The 18,744-nt window shown below is 44.6% G+C and overlaps 2 protein-coding genes across 3 annotated transcripts in view; both read right to left on the bottom strand.

Moving 5' to 3' along the window:
- The window catches only part of aup1 (AUP1 lipid droplet regulating VLDL assembly factor), a 45,774-nt gene extending 40,884 nt beyond the window's left edge, over nucleotides 1-4,890 (bottom strand). Inside the window, exons 1-2 of one of the 2 annotated variants that reach the window (XM_041193119.1) lie at nucleotides 4,607-4,890; nucleotides 249-386 (exon numbers count right to left, since the gene is read on the bottom strand). In XM_041193119.1, coding sequence (XP_041049053.1) covers nucleotides 249-386; nucleotides 4,607-4,647 — 179 coding nt within the window. In that variant the 5' untranslated portion in view covers nucleotides 4,648-4,890. Of the gene's footprint in view, nucleotides 1-248; nucleotides 387-4,606 lie in introns of those variants that run through there. The other variant, XM_041193127.1, reaches the window with a different exon arrangement.
- Nucleotides 4,891-15,280: 10,390 nt separating this feature from the next.
- The window catches only part of mrps26 (mitochondrial ribosomal protein S26), a 72,996-nt gene continuing 69,532 nt past the window's right edge, over nucleotides 15,281-18,744 (bottom strand). The window contains exons 3-4 of the mRNA XM_041192039.1: nucleotides 18,328-18,451; nucleotides 15,281-15,888 (exon numbers count right to left, since the gene is read on the bottom strand). Coding sequence (XP_041047973.1) covers nucleotides 15,757-15,888; nucleotides 18,328-18,451 — 256 coding nt within the window. The 3' untranslated portion in view covers nucleotides 15,281-15,756. The remainder of the gene's footprint in view (nucleotides 15,889-18,327; nucleotides 18,452-18,744) is intronic.

Raw genomic sequence — 18,744 nt, 5'->3', positions numbered from 1 at the left:
GTGTGGAGCATAGACAAATTGGACTGTTGGCCTGTTTCGGCACTGTACACCCTACATCACTTCTCCACTTCAACCATTTCTGTTTCTTCATTCAGTCCTCTTTCTTTTTTCTCCTTTTTCACTCTGCCCAATACTGGAGAATCATCACTTAGCAACCGCCTGTTAAAAAGGGCAAAAAAAAACTGTGGGCCCCATTTTATTCTCTTTAATACTTGAGGGCGGCTGACAAGGACAAAAAAGAGCCTTACCTTCGCAAAAGACCATCTGGGAGAGCGCTGCTGACTAAAAACACATGAAGCCCAATAAATATCCTGAGAAGCATTAAACAGATGCCGAAGGGAGTGTACAGCACGAGCAGGGCCAGGATAAAACCATCTGTAGGTAACCTGCAAATTGAAAGGGAACAGATGGTTAACAGCTTTCCACAAAAACTTTAAAAAATGGGTGGTGGATGGGGGAGTTATTGGTAAGTTGGTGTTTGAAGCAGTTAAACACTTGGAGAAGTTCCATCTCCAATACCTAGTGTAAGAATGGGGGTCACTATTGGCAAAAAATTGAACTAAATGAGCCATATAAATACTGTGGCTACAAGAACAGGTCAGGAGCTAGGAATCCTGCACCTCCTGACTCCCCAAAGCCTGTCCACCATCTACAAGGCACAAGTCAGGAATGTGAAGGAATACTCTCCACTCGGCTGGATGAGTGCAGCTCCAACAACACTTAAGAAGCTTGACACCATCCAGGACAAAGCAGCCCGCTTGATTGGCACCACATCCACAAACATTCACTGCCTCCATCATTGACTCACAGTAGCAGCAGTGTGTACCATCCACAAGATGCACTGCAGGAACTCACCAAAGCTCCTGAGACAGCACCTTCCAAACCCACGACCACTACCATCTAGAAGGACAAGGGCAGCAGACACATAGGAACACCATCAACTGAAGTTCCCCTCCAAGCCGCTCATCCTGACTTGGAAATATATCGCTGTTCCTAAATCCTGAAACTCCCTTCCTAACAGCACCATGGGTGTACCTACACCATATGAGCTGCAGCGGTTCAAGAAGGCAGCTCACCATCAGCTTCTCAAGGGCAACTAGGGAGGGGCAATAAATACTGGCCTAGCATTAACGGCCACATCCCATAAATGATAAAAAAAACGCTAGGAAATACCAACTTTGGGTTTTCTTGTTAATTAACTAACTTAAATGCTATGACTTGTTGTGCATTTATTTTTACTTTTATTACAATTCTCCTATTTTCATTCCTGTTGTGATTACACTCTGCGTAAAGATATTTGACAAGATGGGAAAATTGTGATTTAGGTCTTCGCTGACCAAATGTTTTATTAGCCCGTAAGGTGTAAAGGGAAGTCAAATGGTCAGTAAAGTAAGGTCAAAAACACTTCAGCAGAAACCATGTAGAGTGAAAGCTGTGTGGGAACAAGGAGATAAAACACGGCTCAGAAGAGCAAATTAGTGAGAGATAAAATAACTTGGTACCAAGGCCACTATTTGGCCAGACACAATCCCTGGAATGTTTACAAGTTGGTAGGTGTCGAGGTGTAGGAAACCAAAGGTGTTGGGAGCTTGGCCTGGTCTGGGTGGATTAATGACACTACAGCTTTTGTGGTTGGTCTATTCAAATGACAGCTAGGCAATGATTGGGTTAAATAGACTTTGCTGTGAAAACAAAGTATAAGAAGGAACCCCTCCTACACTGCTGTTAGAAAGTTCCAGGATTTTGACCCAGTGGAGAAGGAAGTAAGAGTGGACTGGTGACTTGGGGAACTTGGAGGCAATGATGTTCCCATACACATGTTGCCCTTGTTCTTCATGGGATTGCAGGTTTTGGAGGTGCTGTCAAAGAAGCCATGGCGATTTGCTGCACTGCACATTATGAATGGTACACACTGCTACCACTGTGCATCTGTGGCAGGAGGTGTGTGAATATTTAAGGTGATGGATGGGGTGCCAATCAAGCAGGCTGCTTTGTCCAAATGGTGTTGGGCTTCTTGAGTGCTGTTAGAGCTGCACTCATTCAGGGAAGTGAGAGTATTCCATAAGAAGCAATGGTAAATAAATGTGTTGTTGTTGCCTGGCAACGTTATCCCAATTGCCAAGATGATAAAAAGCACCAAGGCTGAACATTTGAAAATCGGGAAGTGCCAGAACAGTCCACAACAGTGAGTTCTGAAGCACTTGTAGTGTGTCCATTGGTCGGTCAACATACAAAGACAAAGCCCATGGATGAAAAAAAGGCTTTTTTTTTAATTGGGACCTAAGCATCGCTGGCCAGGCAGCATTTATTGCCCATCCCTAAGTGCCTTTGCTTCAGGTGGCGCTGAGCTACCTACAACTGAATGGTTTGCTTGGCCTTTTCAGAGGGCAGTCTTTTCAGGTAACCTTATTGCTGTGGGTCTGGAGTCACATAGAGGTTGGCAGGTTTCTCCCCATGAAGGACATTAGTGAACCCGATGGATTTTTACGGCAATCCAGTAGTTTCATGATTAATGGGAGTAGCATTTTACTCCAGGTTTATTAATTAATTGAATTTAAATTCCTGCAGCTGCCGGTGAAATCTGAACAAGTCTCTGGAACATTAACCCTGGAAATCTGGATTACTAGTTCAGTAACATTACCATTATGCTACCGTCACTGTTTATATTACATAGCTTTCGCAACTTTAGAGCCAATGTCGTCACTTGACAGCCCGTTTGCAAGCAAGCTCCCTCACAAAATTGGTCACAAACAGCAATGTGATATGATGTTTGAGAAATGAATACCGGTCAGGGCACTGGGATGAAATTTCCATTAGTCCTTTTCCTTCCCTGGTGCCTTGCATTTTTTTCCTTTATTATTGGAAGCTTTATATTTTATTCGTTCACCAGATGGGTGAATGTGATCAGTTGTCAGACTTTTAATGAGTTCAAATTTCACCATCTGCCATGGTGGGATTCGAACCCAGGTCTCTGGATTACTATGCCACCGCCTCCCTGCTTCCACTACCCTTTCAGGTGGGGCATTCTAGAAAATTAAAGTTCCTCCTCATTTCCATCTTACTCCTTTGCCTATTATCTTAAATCTGTAACAAAACTCAATACAGTTTTTTTAAATTAATTCTATCAAAATCAAATCCATTAGTGAGTGCAGCCCCACAATTTCGTTCGTCTACATCAGCTGATCCTCAATTCAAGGATGAAGAATACTCAGGGTCACGAGTATCTGTCATGGGTTTTCATATGACTGAACAAGCCGATTCTTGATCCACAGATTTTTGGGCACAAGGGGCAGGACATCCCACAATGTAGTGGGATCTAGAGTGCAGGATTTGCTTCCTTTTCTGCCACAGATCTACCTCATCATTAAGACGTTGGGACTCAAAAGCATGATGAAGCTTGATGGACAAGTTGTCACCATTTTGAACAATTGGCAGCAAGCACCTCCCAGTCATTAATGTCAATGCTGCCGCATTTCGAGGAGAGTCGGATTAAGGGTCAGTGAGATTGAATTAAGGGTCAGTGTGGTCGGATTAGGGGTCAGGGTATGTGGTTGAATTTTGAAGTGTTTTCTTTGTCCTCCTCTGGAACATTGGAGATTTACAGGACCTGGCGGGGGAATAGGTTTTTCCACCATCCGGACAGTGTCCAGTCCATCAAAGTTGATTTTGCAGCAGTTTTGTCTGAATGCTGTGGAGCTGTCTTCAAGAAGGACACTAGCGTTTGTTCGGCGGTCCTTCCATTGAATACAGACTTTCTCAAGATCTCTATCCTTCCACTCACAGTATTGACAACAGAAGGATAAGTAAAGCTGCACTGCCTCACATCTGTGAGAATCAATGCGACTGAACAATCCACAATCTTTCTCTCTCTCTCACACAGCATGAGCAGTTTCAGGGCCAGTGTGGTCGGTCTAAGGGTGAGTGCAAAACAAAAACAGAATTACCTGGAAAAACTCAGCAGGTCTGGCAGCATCGGCAGAGAAGAAAAGAGTTGACGTTTCGAGTCCTCATGACCCTTCGACAGAACTCAAGTTCTTCTGTCGAAGGGTCATGAGGACTCGAAACGTCAATTCTTTTCTTCTCTGCCGATGCTGCCAGACCTGCTGAGTTTTTCCAGGTAATTCTGTTTTTGTTTTGGATTTCCAGCATCCGCAGTTTTTTTGTTTTTATCTAAGGGTGAGTGCGGTCGGTCTAAGAGTGAGTGTGGTCGGTCTAAGGGTGAGTGCAGTCGGTCTAAGGGTCAGGTTGGACCGTTTAGTTTTTATTAGTTCAGACTAGTCCAGGCTGAATGGCCATTTCAGAGGACATTAAGGAGTCAACCACATTGCTGTGGGTCTGGAGTCACATGTAGGCCAGGTTTCCTTCCCTAAAGGAAGGACACTGGCGAACCAAATGGGTTGTTACAACAATCGACAAAGGCTTCATGGTCATCATTAGACCTGCATGGTGGGTTTCGAACCCAGGTCCCCAAGATATTACCCTGGGTCTCTGGATTACAGGTCCAGTGACAATGTCATTACGCCACCGCCCCCTTGGTGTAAGGGTCAGCGCGGGCCGTTTAAGGGTCAGCGCGGGCCGTTCGAGGGTCAGCGCGATTCTCTTTTACCTTCTGAACTCCAGCAGCTGCTCCACTCTCGGCCTCTCCATGGCTCCGGCTCCCCGAGCCTTGGGCTCAGGCGCCGCCGCTTCTTCTTCTTCTTCTTCGCCGGCTCGCTTTTGCCTACTCAAACTCCGTCCTTCTCTCTGCTCTCACAGGCCGCAATCCACGCTCTCCACCACCATCCCTTCTGCCGCTTCCCTTCACCACACTGCCGCCATGTTGGCAAATCGACCGTGGCGTAACGGCATTGGGTTGGCAACGCGCAGGCGCACTCCCTCCCGGGGGTTGTAGTCCACTATCCTCTGTTTGTCTTCGGGCCGCTGGTCGGGAAGAACTTCAGATTCCAGTGTGCCACGCGGCCGGGCCTACCTGCGCATGTGCGTTAATCACCGGACTCCAACTTGACTCCTCGCTCGAAACCCACTCAGTGCGCCTGCGCCCCACAAACTAATTTTTTTGGGACCAGAAAACTTTTTCATTTGACAAAGGACAATCTCATAGCAACACAGACAAGTACAGAAATAAGAAATCTTGAATGTCATATGGGAAATTTATTTGACAGAACTGAAATGCAGAACATGTTATCTGGATCTACCAATTAGGAGCAGGAGTAGGCCATTCGGCCCCTCGAGCTTGCTCCATCATTTAAGAAGATCATGGCTGACCTGATTGTCACCTCAACTCCACGTTCCTGCTTCCCCCACCCCCTGCCGATAACCTTTAACCATCTTGCTTATCAAGAATCTATCCAGGTCTGCCTTAAAAATGTTCAAAGGCACTGCTTCCTTTTGAGGAAGAGTTCCAAAGACTCAGGACCCACAGAAAGAAAAATATTTCACCTCATCTCTATCTTAAATTGGCGACCCCATGTTCTAGATTCTCCCAGAAGAGAAAACATCTTTTCCACACCCACCCTGTCAAGACCCCTCATTATCTTGTTTAATCAAGCTGCCCTTTGGGCTGGAATTTTCCAGCCAAACCCCGCAGCCCCACACGGCGGTGGGTTCCCCCTCGGCAGGGCTGGCGAAACACTGAAATTTCCATTCACATTTGCTGGACCAGAAGATCCCGCTGGTGTGGAGGGGTCGGAAAATTCCAGCCTTACTCTTCTAAGCTCCAGCGGATACAGGAATAGCTTGTCCAACCTTTCCCCATAAGACAAGCCTTCAATTCCAGCTGTTAGTCTAGTACACATTCGCTGATCTGCTTCTAATGCATTTACATCCTTCCTTAAATAAGGAGACCAATACTGTACACAGTACTCCAGATGTGGTCTCACCAATACCCTGTATAACTGAAGCATAACCTCCATACTTTTGTATTCAATTCCCCTTGCAATAAACGAAAACATCTTATCAGCTTTCCTAATTACTTGCTGTACCTATATACTAACCTTTTGCGATTCATGTACTAGGACACCCAAATCCCTCTGCATCTCAGAGCTCTGCAACCTCTCACCATTTAGATAATATCAAGATTGTATCAATATCAAGATAATATCAATATTTTATTGTACCTGCCACAATGGGCAATTAAACATTTTCCCAAATTATATGCCATTTGCTAGATCTTTGCCCACTAACTTAACCTATCTATATCCTTTTGTAGCCTTCTTATTTCATCTTCATAAATTACTTTCTTACCTATCTTTGTATCATCACCAAATTTAGCAAGCATACCTTCAGTCATTTATATAAATTATAAAAAGCTGTGGTCCTAGCACTGATCCCTGTGGCACACCACTCATTACATCTTGCCAACCAGAAAATGACCCATTTATGCCTACTCTGTTTCCAGCTAGCTAACCAATCTTATATTTATGTCAATATAATGCCATCCCCTACACCATGAGCTTTAATTTTCTGCAATAACCTTTGATGTGACACCTTATCAAATGCCTTCTGGAAGTCTAAGCACAATACCAGTTCCCCTTTATGTACAGCATATTTTACTTCTTCAAAGACCACCAATAAATTGGTTAAACATGATTTCCCTCACAATACCACATTGACTCTACCGATAACCTTGAATTTATCAAAGTCTCCTGCTATAACGTCCTTGATAACAGCTTCGAACATTTTCCCAATGACGGATGTAGTTTCCTGATTTTTGTTATCCTCCATTTTTGAATGAAGGAGTTACATACACTATTTTCCAATCTTTTCAGGGTGTCCAGTCACCTTATATTTAATTATAGACCCTAATTTCACAACAACATGCATGTTTTTTTTAATTCATTCATGGGATGTGGGTGTCGCTGGCTGGGCCAGCATTTATTGCCCTTGAAAAGGTCCTGGTGAGCTGCCTTCTCGAACCATTGCAGGCCATGTGTGTAGGTGCACCCACAGTGCTGTTAGGAAGGGAGTTCTAGGATTTTGACCTAGCGACAGTGAAGGAACTGCGATATGTTTCCAAGTCAGGATCGTGAATGACTTGGAGGGGAACATCCAAGGTGGTGGTGTTCCCATCTATCGGCTGCACTTGTCCTTTTAGATGGTAGTGGTCGTGTGTTTGGAAAGTGCTGTCGAAGGAGCCTTGGTGAATTCCTGCAGTGTATCTTGTAGATGGTAAACACTGCTGCTACTGTGCGTTAGTGGTGGAGTAAGTGAATATTTGTGGATGTAATGCCAGTCAAGCAGGCTGCTTTGTCCTGGATGGTGTCAAGGTTTCTGAGTGTTGTAGGAGCTGCACTCATCCAGGCAAGTGGGAATATCCGATCACACTCTTGACTTATGCCTTGTAGATAGTGGACAGGCTTTGGGGAGTCAGGAGATGAGTTACTCGTCGCGCGATTCCTGGTCTGTGACTTGCTCTTCTAGCCACGATATTTATATGGCTGGTCCAGTTCTGTTTCTGGTCAAAGGTAATGCCCAGGATGTTAATGGTGGTGAATTCACTGATGGTAATCCCAGTGTACATCAGGGGAATCTCTCTAACGTTAGAGGTGGTCATTGTCTGACACTTGTGTGGCACAAATGTTACTTGCTACTTGTCAGCCCAAGCCTGGATATTGTCCAGGTCTTGCTGCATTTGGACATGGACTGCTTCAGTATCTGAGGAGTTGTGCAAACATCAGCGAACATCCCCACTTCAGGCCTTATGATGGCAGGAAGGTCATTGATGAAGCAGCTGAAGATGGTTGGGCTGAGGACTCTACCCTGAGGAACTCCTGCACTGATGTCCTGGGACTGAGATGACTGAGCTCCAACAACCACAACCATCTTCCTTTGTGCTAGGTATGACTCCAACCAGTAGGGATTTTTCCCCCTGATTCCCACTGACTTCACTTTTGCTTGGGCTCCTTGATGCCACATTTGGTCAAATGTGGCCTTGATGTCAAGGGCAATCACCCTCTCCTCACCTCAGGTGTTCAGCTCTTTTGTCCATGTTTGAACCAAGGCTGTAATGAGATCAGGAGCTGAGTGGCCCTGGCGGAATCAAAACTGGGCGCCAGTGAGCAGGTTATTGCTAAGCAAGTGCCACTTGATAGCACTTTTGACAGCCCTTCTTCCCATTACTTTACTGATGATGGAGAGTAGACTGATGGGGCAATAATTCGCCTGCTTTTTGTATGCAGCACATACCTGGGCAATTTTCTACATAACCGGGTAGATGCCAGTGTTGTAGCTGTACTGGAACAGCTTGACTAGGGGCACAGCAAGTTCCAGAGCACCAATCTTCAGTACTATTGCCTGAATATTGTCAGGGCCCATAGCCTTTGCAGTATCCAATGCCTTCAGACGTTTCTTGATATCACATGAGTGAATCGAATTGGCTGAAGACTGACATCTGTGATGCTGGCAACCTCCACTCGACACTTCTGGCTGAAGATCGTAGCAAATGCTTCAGCCTTATCTTTTGCACTGACTTGTTGGACTACCCCATCATTGAGGATGGGGATATTTGTGGAGCCTCCTCTTCCAGTAAGTTGTTTAATTGTCCACCACCATTCATGACCGGATATGCAGAACTGCAGAGCTTAGATCTGATCGGTTTAGCTCCATCATTTGCTGCTCATGCTGTTTGGCATGCTAGTAGTCCTGTATGGTAGCTTCACCAAGTTGACACCTGATTTTTAGGTATGCCTGGTGCTGCTCCTGGTATGCCTTCCTGCATTCTTCATTGAACCTGGGTTGATCCCCTGGCTTGATGGTAATGGTAGAGGGGGGAATATGCTGAGCCATGAGGTTATAGTTTGTGTTTGAATACAATTCTGCTGCTGCTGATGGCCCACAGCACCTCATGGATGCCCAGTCTTGGGTTGCTAGATCTGTTCGAAATCTATCTAATGGAACCTTCCCCAAATCTAGGTAATATTGGAAAATGTGAAACATTTTTCAAACTGACCAATCTCCTTTGGTGTCGATTGTGCAAAGTTTGCAGCAGAGTTGTTGTTATGACACAACAGTTGTCATAAAGTCATAAATTTAAACAACTGTCATAATCTTTATTTTCAATTGGTATCCTTGAGTTGCAACTCTGAATTCAGAAATGAAACCACCAAGCCTCCAGAGGCTTTTATATAAAATAAATTAAACATTTATCAATTTAACCGCATTTTTAAATACATTCACATGTCTACAATTTACTACCATAATAACTTTTAAACAAATCCCCAAATTAATCACGCCCAGGTAATCTTCCCCAAAGCAACAATAACCCATAGACTTAAACAGACACCAGGCAAAGCACATTTTAACTTACAAATTCAAAATGAGGTCCCTTTCAACGTGTTTCTTTGCACTGTTGTAGGTTTCCAGGTCTAGATCTTACATGCCTCTGACTTATACACACAAAATTCTTTTCTGTTTATACCTAGCCATCCTTTTGAATGCAAATTCTTATTGTATCACCAGACCCTTTGAACTCCACCTCTTATGACAATAAAACCCTTTTCATAGCACCAATATTATTAGTAATAAAAAAATTGCTCGGTGTCTCCTAGCTAGGTGCAAGATTTCACCCCCAGTCTTTGAATGGTTTATTCAACAAAATGCAAATGTACTCTCTACCTTACTGTTTACATCGCAAAACTACTATACATTAAAACACCCAGACTAGCTGGCTTTAATCCAATTAAAACACACACACTCCCACCCACAGCCACAGACCCTACTACAAGTCCAATTGAAAATAACTTCCAATAACATTATATACATTAATAGCTCTTCATGACAGTTGTTGACAGTACCTTGTCTAAGGTCACAGCTATGCACTCCTGGTAGAAACATGGGAAATAGGAGCAAGAGTAGGCCATTCAGTCCCTTGAGCCTACTCTGCCACTCAACCAGATCATGGTTGATCTTCTACTTCAATGCCACTTTCCTGCACTATCCTCATATCCCTTGATGTCATTCGTATCTTGAAACCTATCAATTTCTGTCTTGAACTTACTCAATGGTTGGGCCTCCACAGCCCTCTGGGGTTGAGATTTTCCAAGATTCACCACCCTCTGTGTTAAGAAATTCCTCATCTTTGTCCTAAATGGCTTGCACCTTATTCTTTGTCCCCTGGTTTCAGAACCCTGCCAGCCTGGGGAAACATCATTCCTACATCTGGTCAAGCCCTGTAAGAATTTTGCATGTTTCATTGAGATTGCCTTTCATTCTTTTAAATTCTGGAGAATCAAGGCTCAACCTCCTGATTGCACTTGCACCATGGCATGTATATCCTTCCTTAGGTAAGAAAACCTAAACTGTACACAATACTCCAGGTGTGGTCTCACCAAGGCTCTGTACAATTGCAGAAAGATATCTTTACTCCTGCACTCAAATCACCTTGCAATAAAGGCCAATGTACGAACACAATTAATTGCATCTTTCACCTTCTGAGTTGAAGTTGAGGTTAACCGTTAAGATTCTAAATGTCAGGCTTAAGAGCAGATGAATACATAATGGAATAAATGTTTCTGGAGTTTGAATGGGAGTTTGTTTCATGACTGCCTGGGCATGTCCACATGCAAATGGACTTCCACAATGCATGTCTGAGGGCTAAATCTCCTTTGAGCTCTCCTGAAGCATTAGACTGTGGCCACAAAGGACCCCGTTTCCATGTGCAGTCATGAGGAGAGACAGCTGAGGTCTTGACAATGGAGATCCTGTGAACTGACTGGGACACACTTACACATATGTTTCTCTTTTACTGATTACTTGCTGATGAAATAAATGTCTTTTGGGTGAGATGTTAAACCAAGGCTCTGCTTCAGTTTGTTCAAGTGGATGTAAAAGTGATAGGGATGTTCTCCCCAGTGTCTTGGCTGGCTTGCTTCCCTTAATCATCACTATTATCACTATTGGCAGTCACAGCTCAGTTGGCAGGACACGTGTCTCTGAGTTATGAGGTTGCGGGTTCAAGTAGCACCCCAGAGAGCCAAACACATACTCGGGGCTGACCGTCCTGATGGAGTGCTGCACTGTCTTTTGAATGAGATATTAATCCAAGGCCCTGTATTTTGGGTACTTGGTACTATTTGAAGAAAAACAGTGAAGTTCTCCTTCATATTCCAGCCAATATTTATCCCATCCAAATACAAGGTATTGGGGAGAAAGGATGTCAAGGAAAGAATCTATTTGGCTAAAGTTTAAAGAAAAGCAGTAACAGTACCGTGACACTACTGGGTGTATTCTACAGGCAAATAACTAGTGGGAATGATAGAAGACCAAATTTTTTGGGAAATTACAGAGGTGCAAAAATTAGAATAGTTATAATAGGGGACTTAATTATCCCAATATGGACTGGAATAGTAATAGTGTAAAGGGCAGGGGGGTGATGAGTTTTTGAAGGGTGTTCAGGAGAATTTTCTAGATCAGTATATTTCCAATCCAACAAGGAAAGAGGCATTGCTGGAACTGATTCCAGGAAATTAGGTGGGTCAAGTGGATCAAGAGCCAGAAGGGGAACATTTAGGAAACTGTGATCATAGTATCATAAGGTTCAGATTAGCAATGGAAAAGGACAAGAAGCAATCCAAAGTAAAAATACTTAATTGGACGAGGGCCAGTTTCAGTGGGGTGTGAACAGATCTGTCCCAACTAAATTATAATCAAAGATTAGCACCCAAAACTGTAATAGAACAATGGGCTGCCTTTACCCGGACAGAACCGGGTGGACCATCCAGCATTGACCTAGGCACTGGAAACGACGATGGCAAACTCAGCCCTACTGACCCTGCAAGGTCCTCCTTACTCTCATCTGAGAGCTAGTGCCAAAATTGGGAGAGCTTGTGCAGACTAGACAAGCAACAGCCTGACGTAGTCATCCTCACGGAATCATACCTTACAGATAATGTCCCAGACACCACCATCACCACCCCTGGGTATGTCCTGTCCTACCAGCAGGACAGACTCAGCAGAGCTGGCGGCACAGTAGTATACAGTCAGGAGGGAGTTGCCCTGGTAGTCCTCAACATTGACTCTGGACCCCAAGAAGTCTCATGGCATCAGGTCAAACATGGGTAAGGAAACCTCCTGATTACCACGTACCACCCTCCCTCAGTTGATGAATCAGTACTCCTCCATGTTGAACACCATTTGAAGGAAGCACTGAGGGTAGCAAGGGTGAAGAATGTACTTTGGGTGGGGACTTCAATATCCATCACCAAAAGTGGCTCAGTAGCACCACTACTGACTGAGCTGGCTGAGACTAAAAGGACATAGCTGCTAGACTGGGTCTGTGGCAGGTGGTGAGGGAACCAGCAAAAGGGAAAAACATACTTGATCACATCCTCACCAACCTACCTGCCGCAGATACATGACAGTATCGCAGTATCGATAGGAGTGACCACAGCACAGAACTTGAGGAGACGAAGTCCCGTCTTCACATTGAGGATACCCTCCTTCGTGTTTTTCAGCACTACCACTGTGCTAAATGGGATAGATTTCGAACAGATCTAGCAACGCAAGACTGGGCATCCATGAGATACTGTGGGCCATCAGCAGCAGTAGAATTGTACTCAAACACAATCTAACCTCATGGCCCGGCAAAACCCCCGCGCTATCATTACCATCAAGCCAGGGGTTCAACCCTGGTTCAGTGAAGAGTGCAGTCCAGGAGCAGCACCAGGCGTACCTAAAAATGAGGTATCAACCTGGTGAAGCGCTCACACAGCAATACTTGCGTGCCAAACAGCATAAACAGCAATTGATAGACAGAGCTAAGCGACCCCACAACCAACAGATCAAAGTTCTGCAGCCCTGCCACATCCCTTCGTGAATTGTGGTGGGCAATTAAACAACTCACTAGAGGAAGAAACTCCACAAATATTCCCATCCTCAATGATGGGGGAGCCCAGTACGTCAAGGCAAAAGATAAGGCTGAAGCATTTGCTACAATCTTCAGCCAGAAGTGCCGAGTGGATGATCCATCTCGGCCTCCTCCGGAGGTCCCCAACATCACTGATGCCAGTCTCCAGCCAATTCAATTCACTCCACGTGATACCAAGAAATGTCTGAAGGCACTGGATACTGCAAATGCTACAGACCCTGACAATATTCCAGCAATAGCACTGAAGACCCCTAGCCAAGCTCTTCCTGTACAGCTACAAAATTGCAGCAACCCAGCTATGTGGAAAATTGCCCAGGTATGTCCTCTACACAAAAAAAAGGACAAATCCAAAACAAAAATAAAAATACCTGGAAAAACTCAGCAGGTCTGACAACATCTGCGGAGAGGAACACAGTTAACATTTTGAGTCCGTATGACTCTTCAACAGAACTAAGGAAAAATAGAAGTGAAATATAAGCTGGTTTGGGGGTGGGGGGTGGGGGGGGGGGGGGGGGGGGGGGGGGTGGGGGGCGGTGGGGACAAGTAGAGCTGGATAGAGGGCCAGTGATAGGTGGAGATTGCCAAAAGATGTCATAGACAAAAGGACAAAGAGGTGTTGAAGGTGGTGATATTATCTAAGGAATGTGCTAATAGGTGACATTAAGGGTAGAAAGCAGGATGAGCAAGGTACAGATAGCCCTAGTGGGGTGGGGGGAAGGGATCGAAATAAGCTAAAAGGTAGAGATAAAACAATGGATGGAAATACATTTAAACACAATGGAAATAGGTGGGAAAAGAAAAATCTATATAAATTGTTGGAAAAAAAGGGGGATCGGAAAGGGGCTGGGGATGGAGGAGAGACTTCATGATCTAAAATTGTTGAACTCAATATTCAGTCCTGAAGGCTATAAAGTGCCTAGTCGGAAGATGAGGTGCTGTTCCTCTAGTTTGCGTTGAGCTTCACTGGAGTAATGCAACAGGCCAAGGACGGACATGTGGGCATGAGAGCAGGGTGGAGTGTTGAAATGGCAAGCGACAAGGAAGTCTGGGTCATGCTTGCGGACAGACTGAAGGTGTTCTGCAAAGTGGTCCCCCAGTCTGCGCTTGGTCTCTCCAATGTAGAGGAAACCGCATTGGGAGCAGCGACAAATCCAACCCGGCCCATCAGTCTACTCTTGGTCATCAGTAAAGCAATGGAAGGGTTCATCAATAGGGCTATCAAGTGGCACTAGCTTAGCAATAACCTGCTCACTGATGCCCAGTTTGGGTTCTGCTGGGGCTACTCAGCTCATTACAGCCTTGGTTCAAACATGGACAAAAGAGCTGAACGCCCGAAGTGAGGTGGGAATGACTGCCCTTGACATCAAGGCAGCTTTTGACCGAGTGTGGCATCAAGGAGCCCTAACAAAACTGGAGTCAATGGGACTCAGGGTGATAATTCTCCACAGGTTGGAGTCATACCTAGCACAAAGGTAGATGGTTGTGGTTTTTGGAGTTCCAGGACATCACTGCAGGAGTTCCTCAGGGTAGTGTCCTCAGCCCAACCGTCTTCAGCTGCTTCATCAATGACCTTCCTTCCATCATAAGGTCTTCCTCACATCCCCCATGCATCTCTTGCCTGTAGGCCAGACCACGTAAGGATGGCAGATTTCCTCCTCTAAAGTACATTAGTGAAGCAGATGGGTTTTTAAAACAATCAATGATAGATACCATGGTCAATATTATTGAGATTAACTTCATATTTCAGATTTTAATAACTGAATTTAAATTCCACCAGTTGCCGTGGTGGGATTTGAACCCATGTCCCCAAAGGCGGACAGTGGCATAGTGGTATCACCAATGGATTGGTAATCCAGAGACCCAGGGTAATGCTCTGGGGACCTGGGTTTAAATCTCACCACGGCAGATAGTAGAACTTGAATTCAATAAAAATCTGGAATTAAAAGTCTAATGATGACCATGAAACCATTGCCGATTGTCATAAAAACCCATCTGGTTCACTAATGCCCTTTAGGGAAGGAAATCTGCTGTCCTCACCTGGTCTGGCCTACATGTGAATCCAGACCCACAGAAATGTGGTTAATTCTTAAAAATGCCCTCTGAACAAGGGCAATTAGGGATGGGCAATAAATGCTGGCCTAGCCAGCGACACACAGACGAATAAAAAAAAGCATTAACGCGGGCCTTTGAATTACTAGTCCAGTTACATTACCACTCCCCTGGAATGACATACTCAATTGAGACCCTTATATTTGTAGGACAACTCATCCCAGCCTGCATATTTATTGTATTTGTTACCATGTGCCCTCTTTCCTTATCATAAATTATAGAATGTAATGCCTGCTGTTATATTTATTGATATAATGTAAACTCAGATCACAGATTGTGTTGTATTTATTGATGCAATTTAACTCCAGCTTTATTAAAGTTTATTTATTGATACCTCACCCCTTATTATATCGTAAGCTGCAGAGCACAACACTCGGGAGTTTACAAGTGAATCGACTGACTACATTGTGAAGAAACTCAGTGATATGCACCCTGGAAACAGCTGTTATGAAGCAGTACACAATGGATAATTCCAATTTAGGACACTGCATAATACTCTTTGGAAAAGGCATGAGTTTACCATCTGTGCTCTCTCGTCACCAACTAACACCGCTGTTTTCCTGAAGACGTCCACTCTTGCTGAATTACCGAGCAATGAGGGCTCTGCTACCTCAACCAAGCCAAACTAAACTACAGGAGGTGTGTGCTGATCAAGTTGTTGATGGTTTGTTACTGTCTAAAGGCTTCTGCCACCTTCCCGTCCCAAATCCACAGGTCAATGAACCCTCGCTCGGGAGGAGGGGGCTTGGCGGTACAAGGCGGGATTCTGACGAGCCGGCTGTGGCCTACTGCTTCACAGTCCTCCTTATGAACCTGCCCTCCTCGTCGATGGCAAAGTTATAATTCTTCGGATTGTCCAGAGCTTCCTCTATTCGTTGGTCTAAGTTCTCTAGTGTGATGAAATTCTTCACTGCCTCCTGTAAGTTAAAATGGGGAGATGAGAGACGATGCACAAAGACAACCTTCTCAAAGATCAACTTCCAAACTTGCATTTAATTTTAAATTATTCATTCATTGGACATGGGCGTCACTGGCTAGGCCAGCATTTATTGCTAACTGCCCTTGTTCAGAGGGAGTTTAAGAGTCAACCACGTTGCTGTGGGTCTGGAATCACATGTAGGCCAGACCAAGTAAGGACAGCACAAGGCCAAAGCTGGGCTAAAAGTTCATGCTGATTAAAAAGAGAGGAAGAGAGAACCTATATTTGTAAAGTCCCTTTCATGTCCTCAGCATGTTCTTCAGCACTTCACAGCCAATGCAGTCTGCAAATGCATTGCAGCAATTCACCAAGGTTTCTTCAGCAGCACCTTCCGAACCCGCAACCCCCTGCACCTAGAAGGACATGGGTGGCAGGTGTATGGGAACACCACCAGCTGCAAGTTCCCCTCCAAGTTACACACCATTCTGACTTGGAACTATATTACCATTCCTTCATGGTCACTGGGTCAAAATCCTGGGACTCTCTTCTTACCAACACTATAGGCGTATCTACATGTGGACTGCAGTGGTTCAAGGTGGTGACTGGGGATGGGCAACAAAAGCTGGCCTAGTCAGTGACGCTCACATGAATTAAAAAAAATAGTCAATACAAGAAACACTGCAACCAATCTGCACACAGCAAGATCCTACAAACAGCACTGCAATAAATGACCAGGTAGTGAGTTCAGTACTGTTGCTTATTGAACTGAGCTGATAACTCAGTGCCATTTTTTAACTAGCTGGGCAATTCCTGGCCTCGGCTTTGCCAGGGTCACAAATTGGTGCTGTATGATCCAGTCTTCTATGTAAAGATTGCCACTCACCTGAGCTGTTGCTGGGACTTCACCCCCTTTCAGGCCAGTGAGAGCACTTGTGTTTGGTTCTATCTGTTGTGAATTCGCAAAATGCAAAGACTGCCTAACTACAGCAGAGTAAATGCTTATTAGTCAGTGTCAGAGTGCTTGTGGCTATAACCTTCCTCCCAGTTTCCTACAGCCCCCACAATACTAGACAGTGAGGGGTGACCAGGGACAGCACTGTCTGTAGTAGCTATACCAAATTCATCATGATCCTCCATAGACCCCGTGTTCTTCCAATTCTGGTCTCTTGTGCTTCCCTCCATCCACTTTTGCCCATCATTGGCAGCCATGCCTTCAGCTCTCTGGGTACCAAGCTCTGGAATTCCTTCCCCAAATCTCTCTTCCCCTGTTTTGCTCTCCTCCTTTAAGGTTATCTTTAAAATCTACCTCTTCAACCACTTGTTTTAACGACTTCATTTTTAGTACAGTGTCATTGTTTGTTTGATTATGTTCCTGTGAAGTGTCTGGGGATGTTTTACTGTGTTGAAGATGTAACGTAATACAGGTTGTTATGACGATGGCACAGCAAAGCAAAGCCAAGGACATCAGGGAACTTCTTCAATGCTGGGCTAATTGACAAAGCAGTTTTCTTTGGAGAAGCATTGGGTGAAATTTTGAAACTTCACTAATGTTTATTGATTATATCATAAGCGCACACCACACCATTAATGATTAATCAAAACAAGCACACTTCCAATGGCACGAAAAATCCATTTTCTGTGACAAGAATCTATTGTGAAGAAGTGTTAGCACATGGTTCTTTCACCTCTGGGACCAGGGTTCAAATCTAATTTATGTTGAGGGGTAAAAAGATTTTCTCTTCCTCCCTGGGCTTCACCTGAGCTAGACAAAGGTTCAGTGCAAATTCTGGTAAGCAAAAGTCCACTGTACGTCAGAATGTGGAATAGAGGCAAAGTTAAGCAATCTTACAAGTAGTTGTCAAACAGACAGCTGGAGTAGGATAGATTCTGATGTGGCAAATGGTGCCTTTCTGAGGCTACTTGTGGAGCAGAGTGAATCCTAACTCCACATCTAACCTGATTTAACAGTGTTTGATGGGAAATTGTAGAGGCATCTTACTTAATCCCGTGCTGTACCTGCCCTGAGTATGTTTGATAGGACAGTGTAGTGGGAGCTTGACTCTGTATCTAATACCATGCTGTACTTGCCCTGGGAGTGTTTGATGGGACAGTGTAGTGGGAGCTTGACTCTGTATCTAATACCATGCTGTAACTGCCCTGGGAGTGTTTGATGCAACAGTGTAGAGGGAGCTTTATTCTGTATCTAACTCCATGCTGTACCTGCCCTGGGAGTGTTTGATGGGACAGCATAGAGAGAAGTTTACTCTGTATCTAACCCTGGGAGTGTTTGACACAGATACTGCATGGTAATAGTAGAAAGCTTTCCGCTCTCCACTTCCCTCAGATGGAAGAGAGAATAGACACAACTTCCAGAAATGGATAAGAGGTCTTACACTGAAAGAGGAAAATAACTGTCTCGCCCATGCTCAATGCATACCTGCAGCTGCAGCACCTCCTGCTCCTTCTGCTTGAGGAACTCATCCCTTTTCTTTTCTCTGTAAATGGCCGCCTGGAGTTTCTGCTCCTGTTCCTCTTTTGCCTCTCGCTGGATTCGTTCCTCCCTGTCACACAACCCGAACACAAAGGCACTAATGAGAATGAGCTTGGCTGCCAAGTTGCCCCTTCTCCAATTTTAAAATCAAAAGAAATAAAGAACTTGCGTTTATAGGGCGCCTTTTGCTACCTGGGAATGTCTTAAAACGCTTCCAACCATTTAAGTACTATTGAAGTGCAGTCACTAGATGATAGTGTGATTTCATAGAACTAGCCCTTATTCTTTCAGGGGTAACCTTATAGAGGTTTTCAAAATCATACAAGATTTTTGCTAAGCGTAGACACTTGTGGTAAACAGCAA

Source organism: Carcharodon carcharias, chromosome 1 (genome assembly GCF_017639515.1).
Source record: "Carcharodon carcharias isolate sCarCar2 chromosome 1, sCarCar2.pri, whole genome shotgun sequence".
Classification (NCBI taxonomy): Eukaryota; Metazoa; Chordata; class Chondrichthyes; order Lamniformes; family Lamnidae; genus Carcharodon; species Carcharodon carcharias.
The sequence above is the reverse complement of the archived record's forward strand: the minus strand, read 5'-3'. Positions and strand labels throughout refer to the sequence as shown.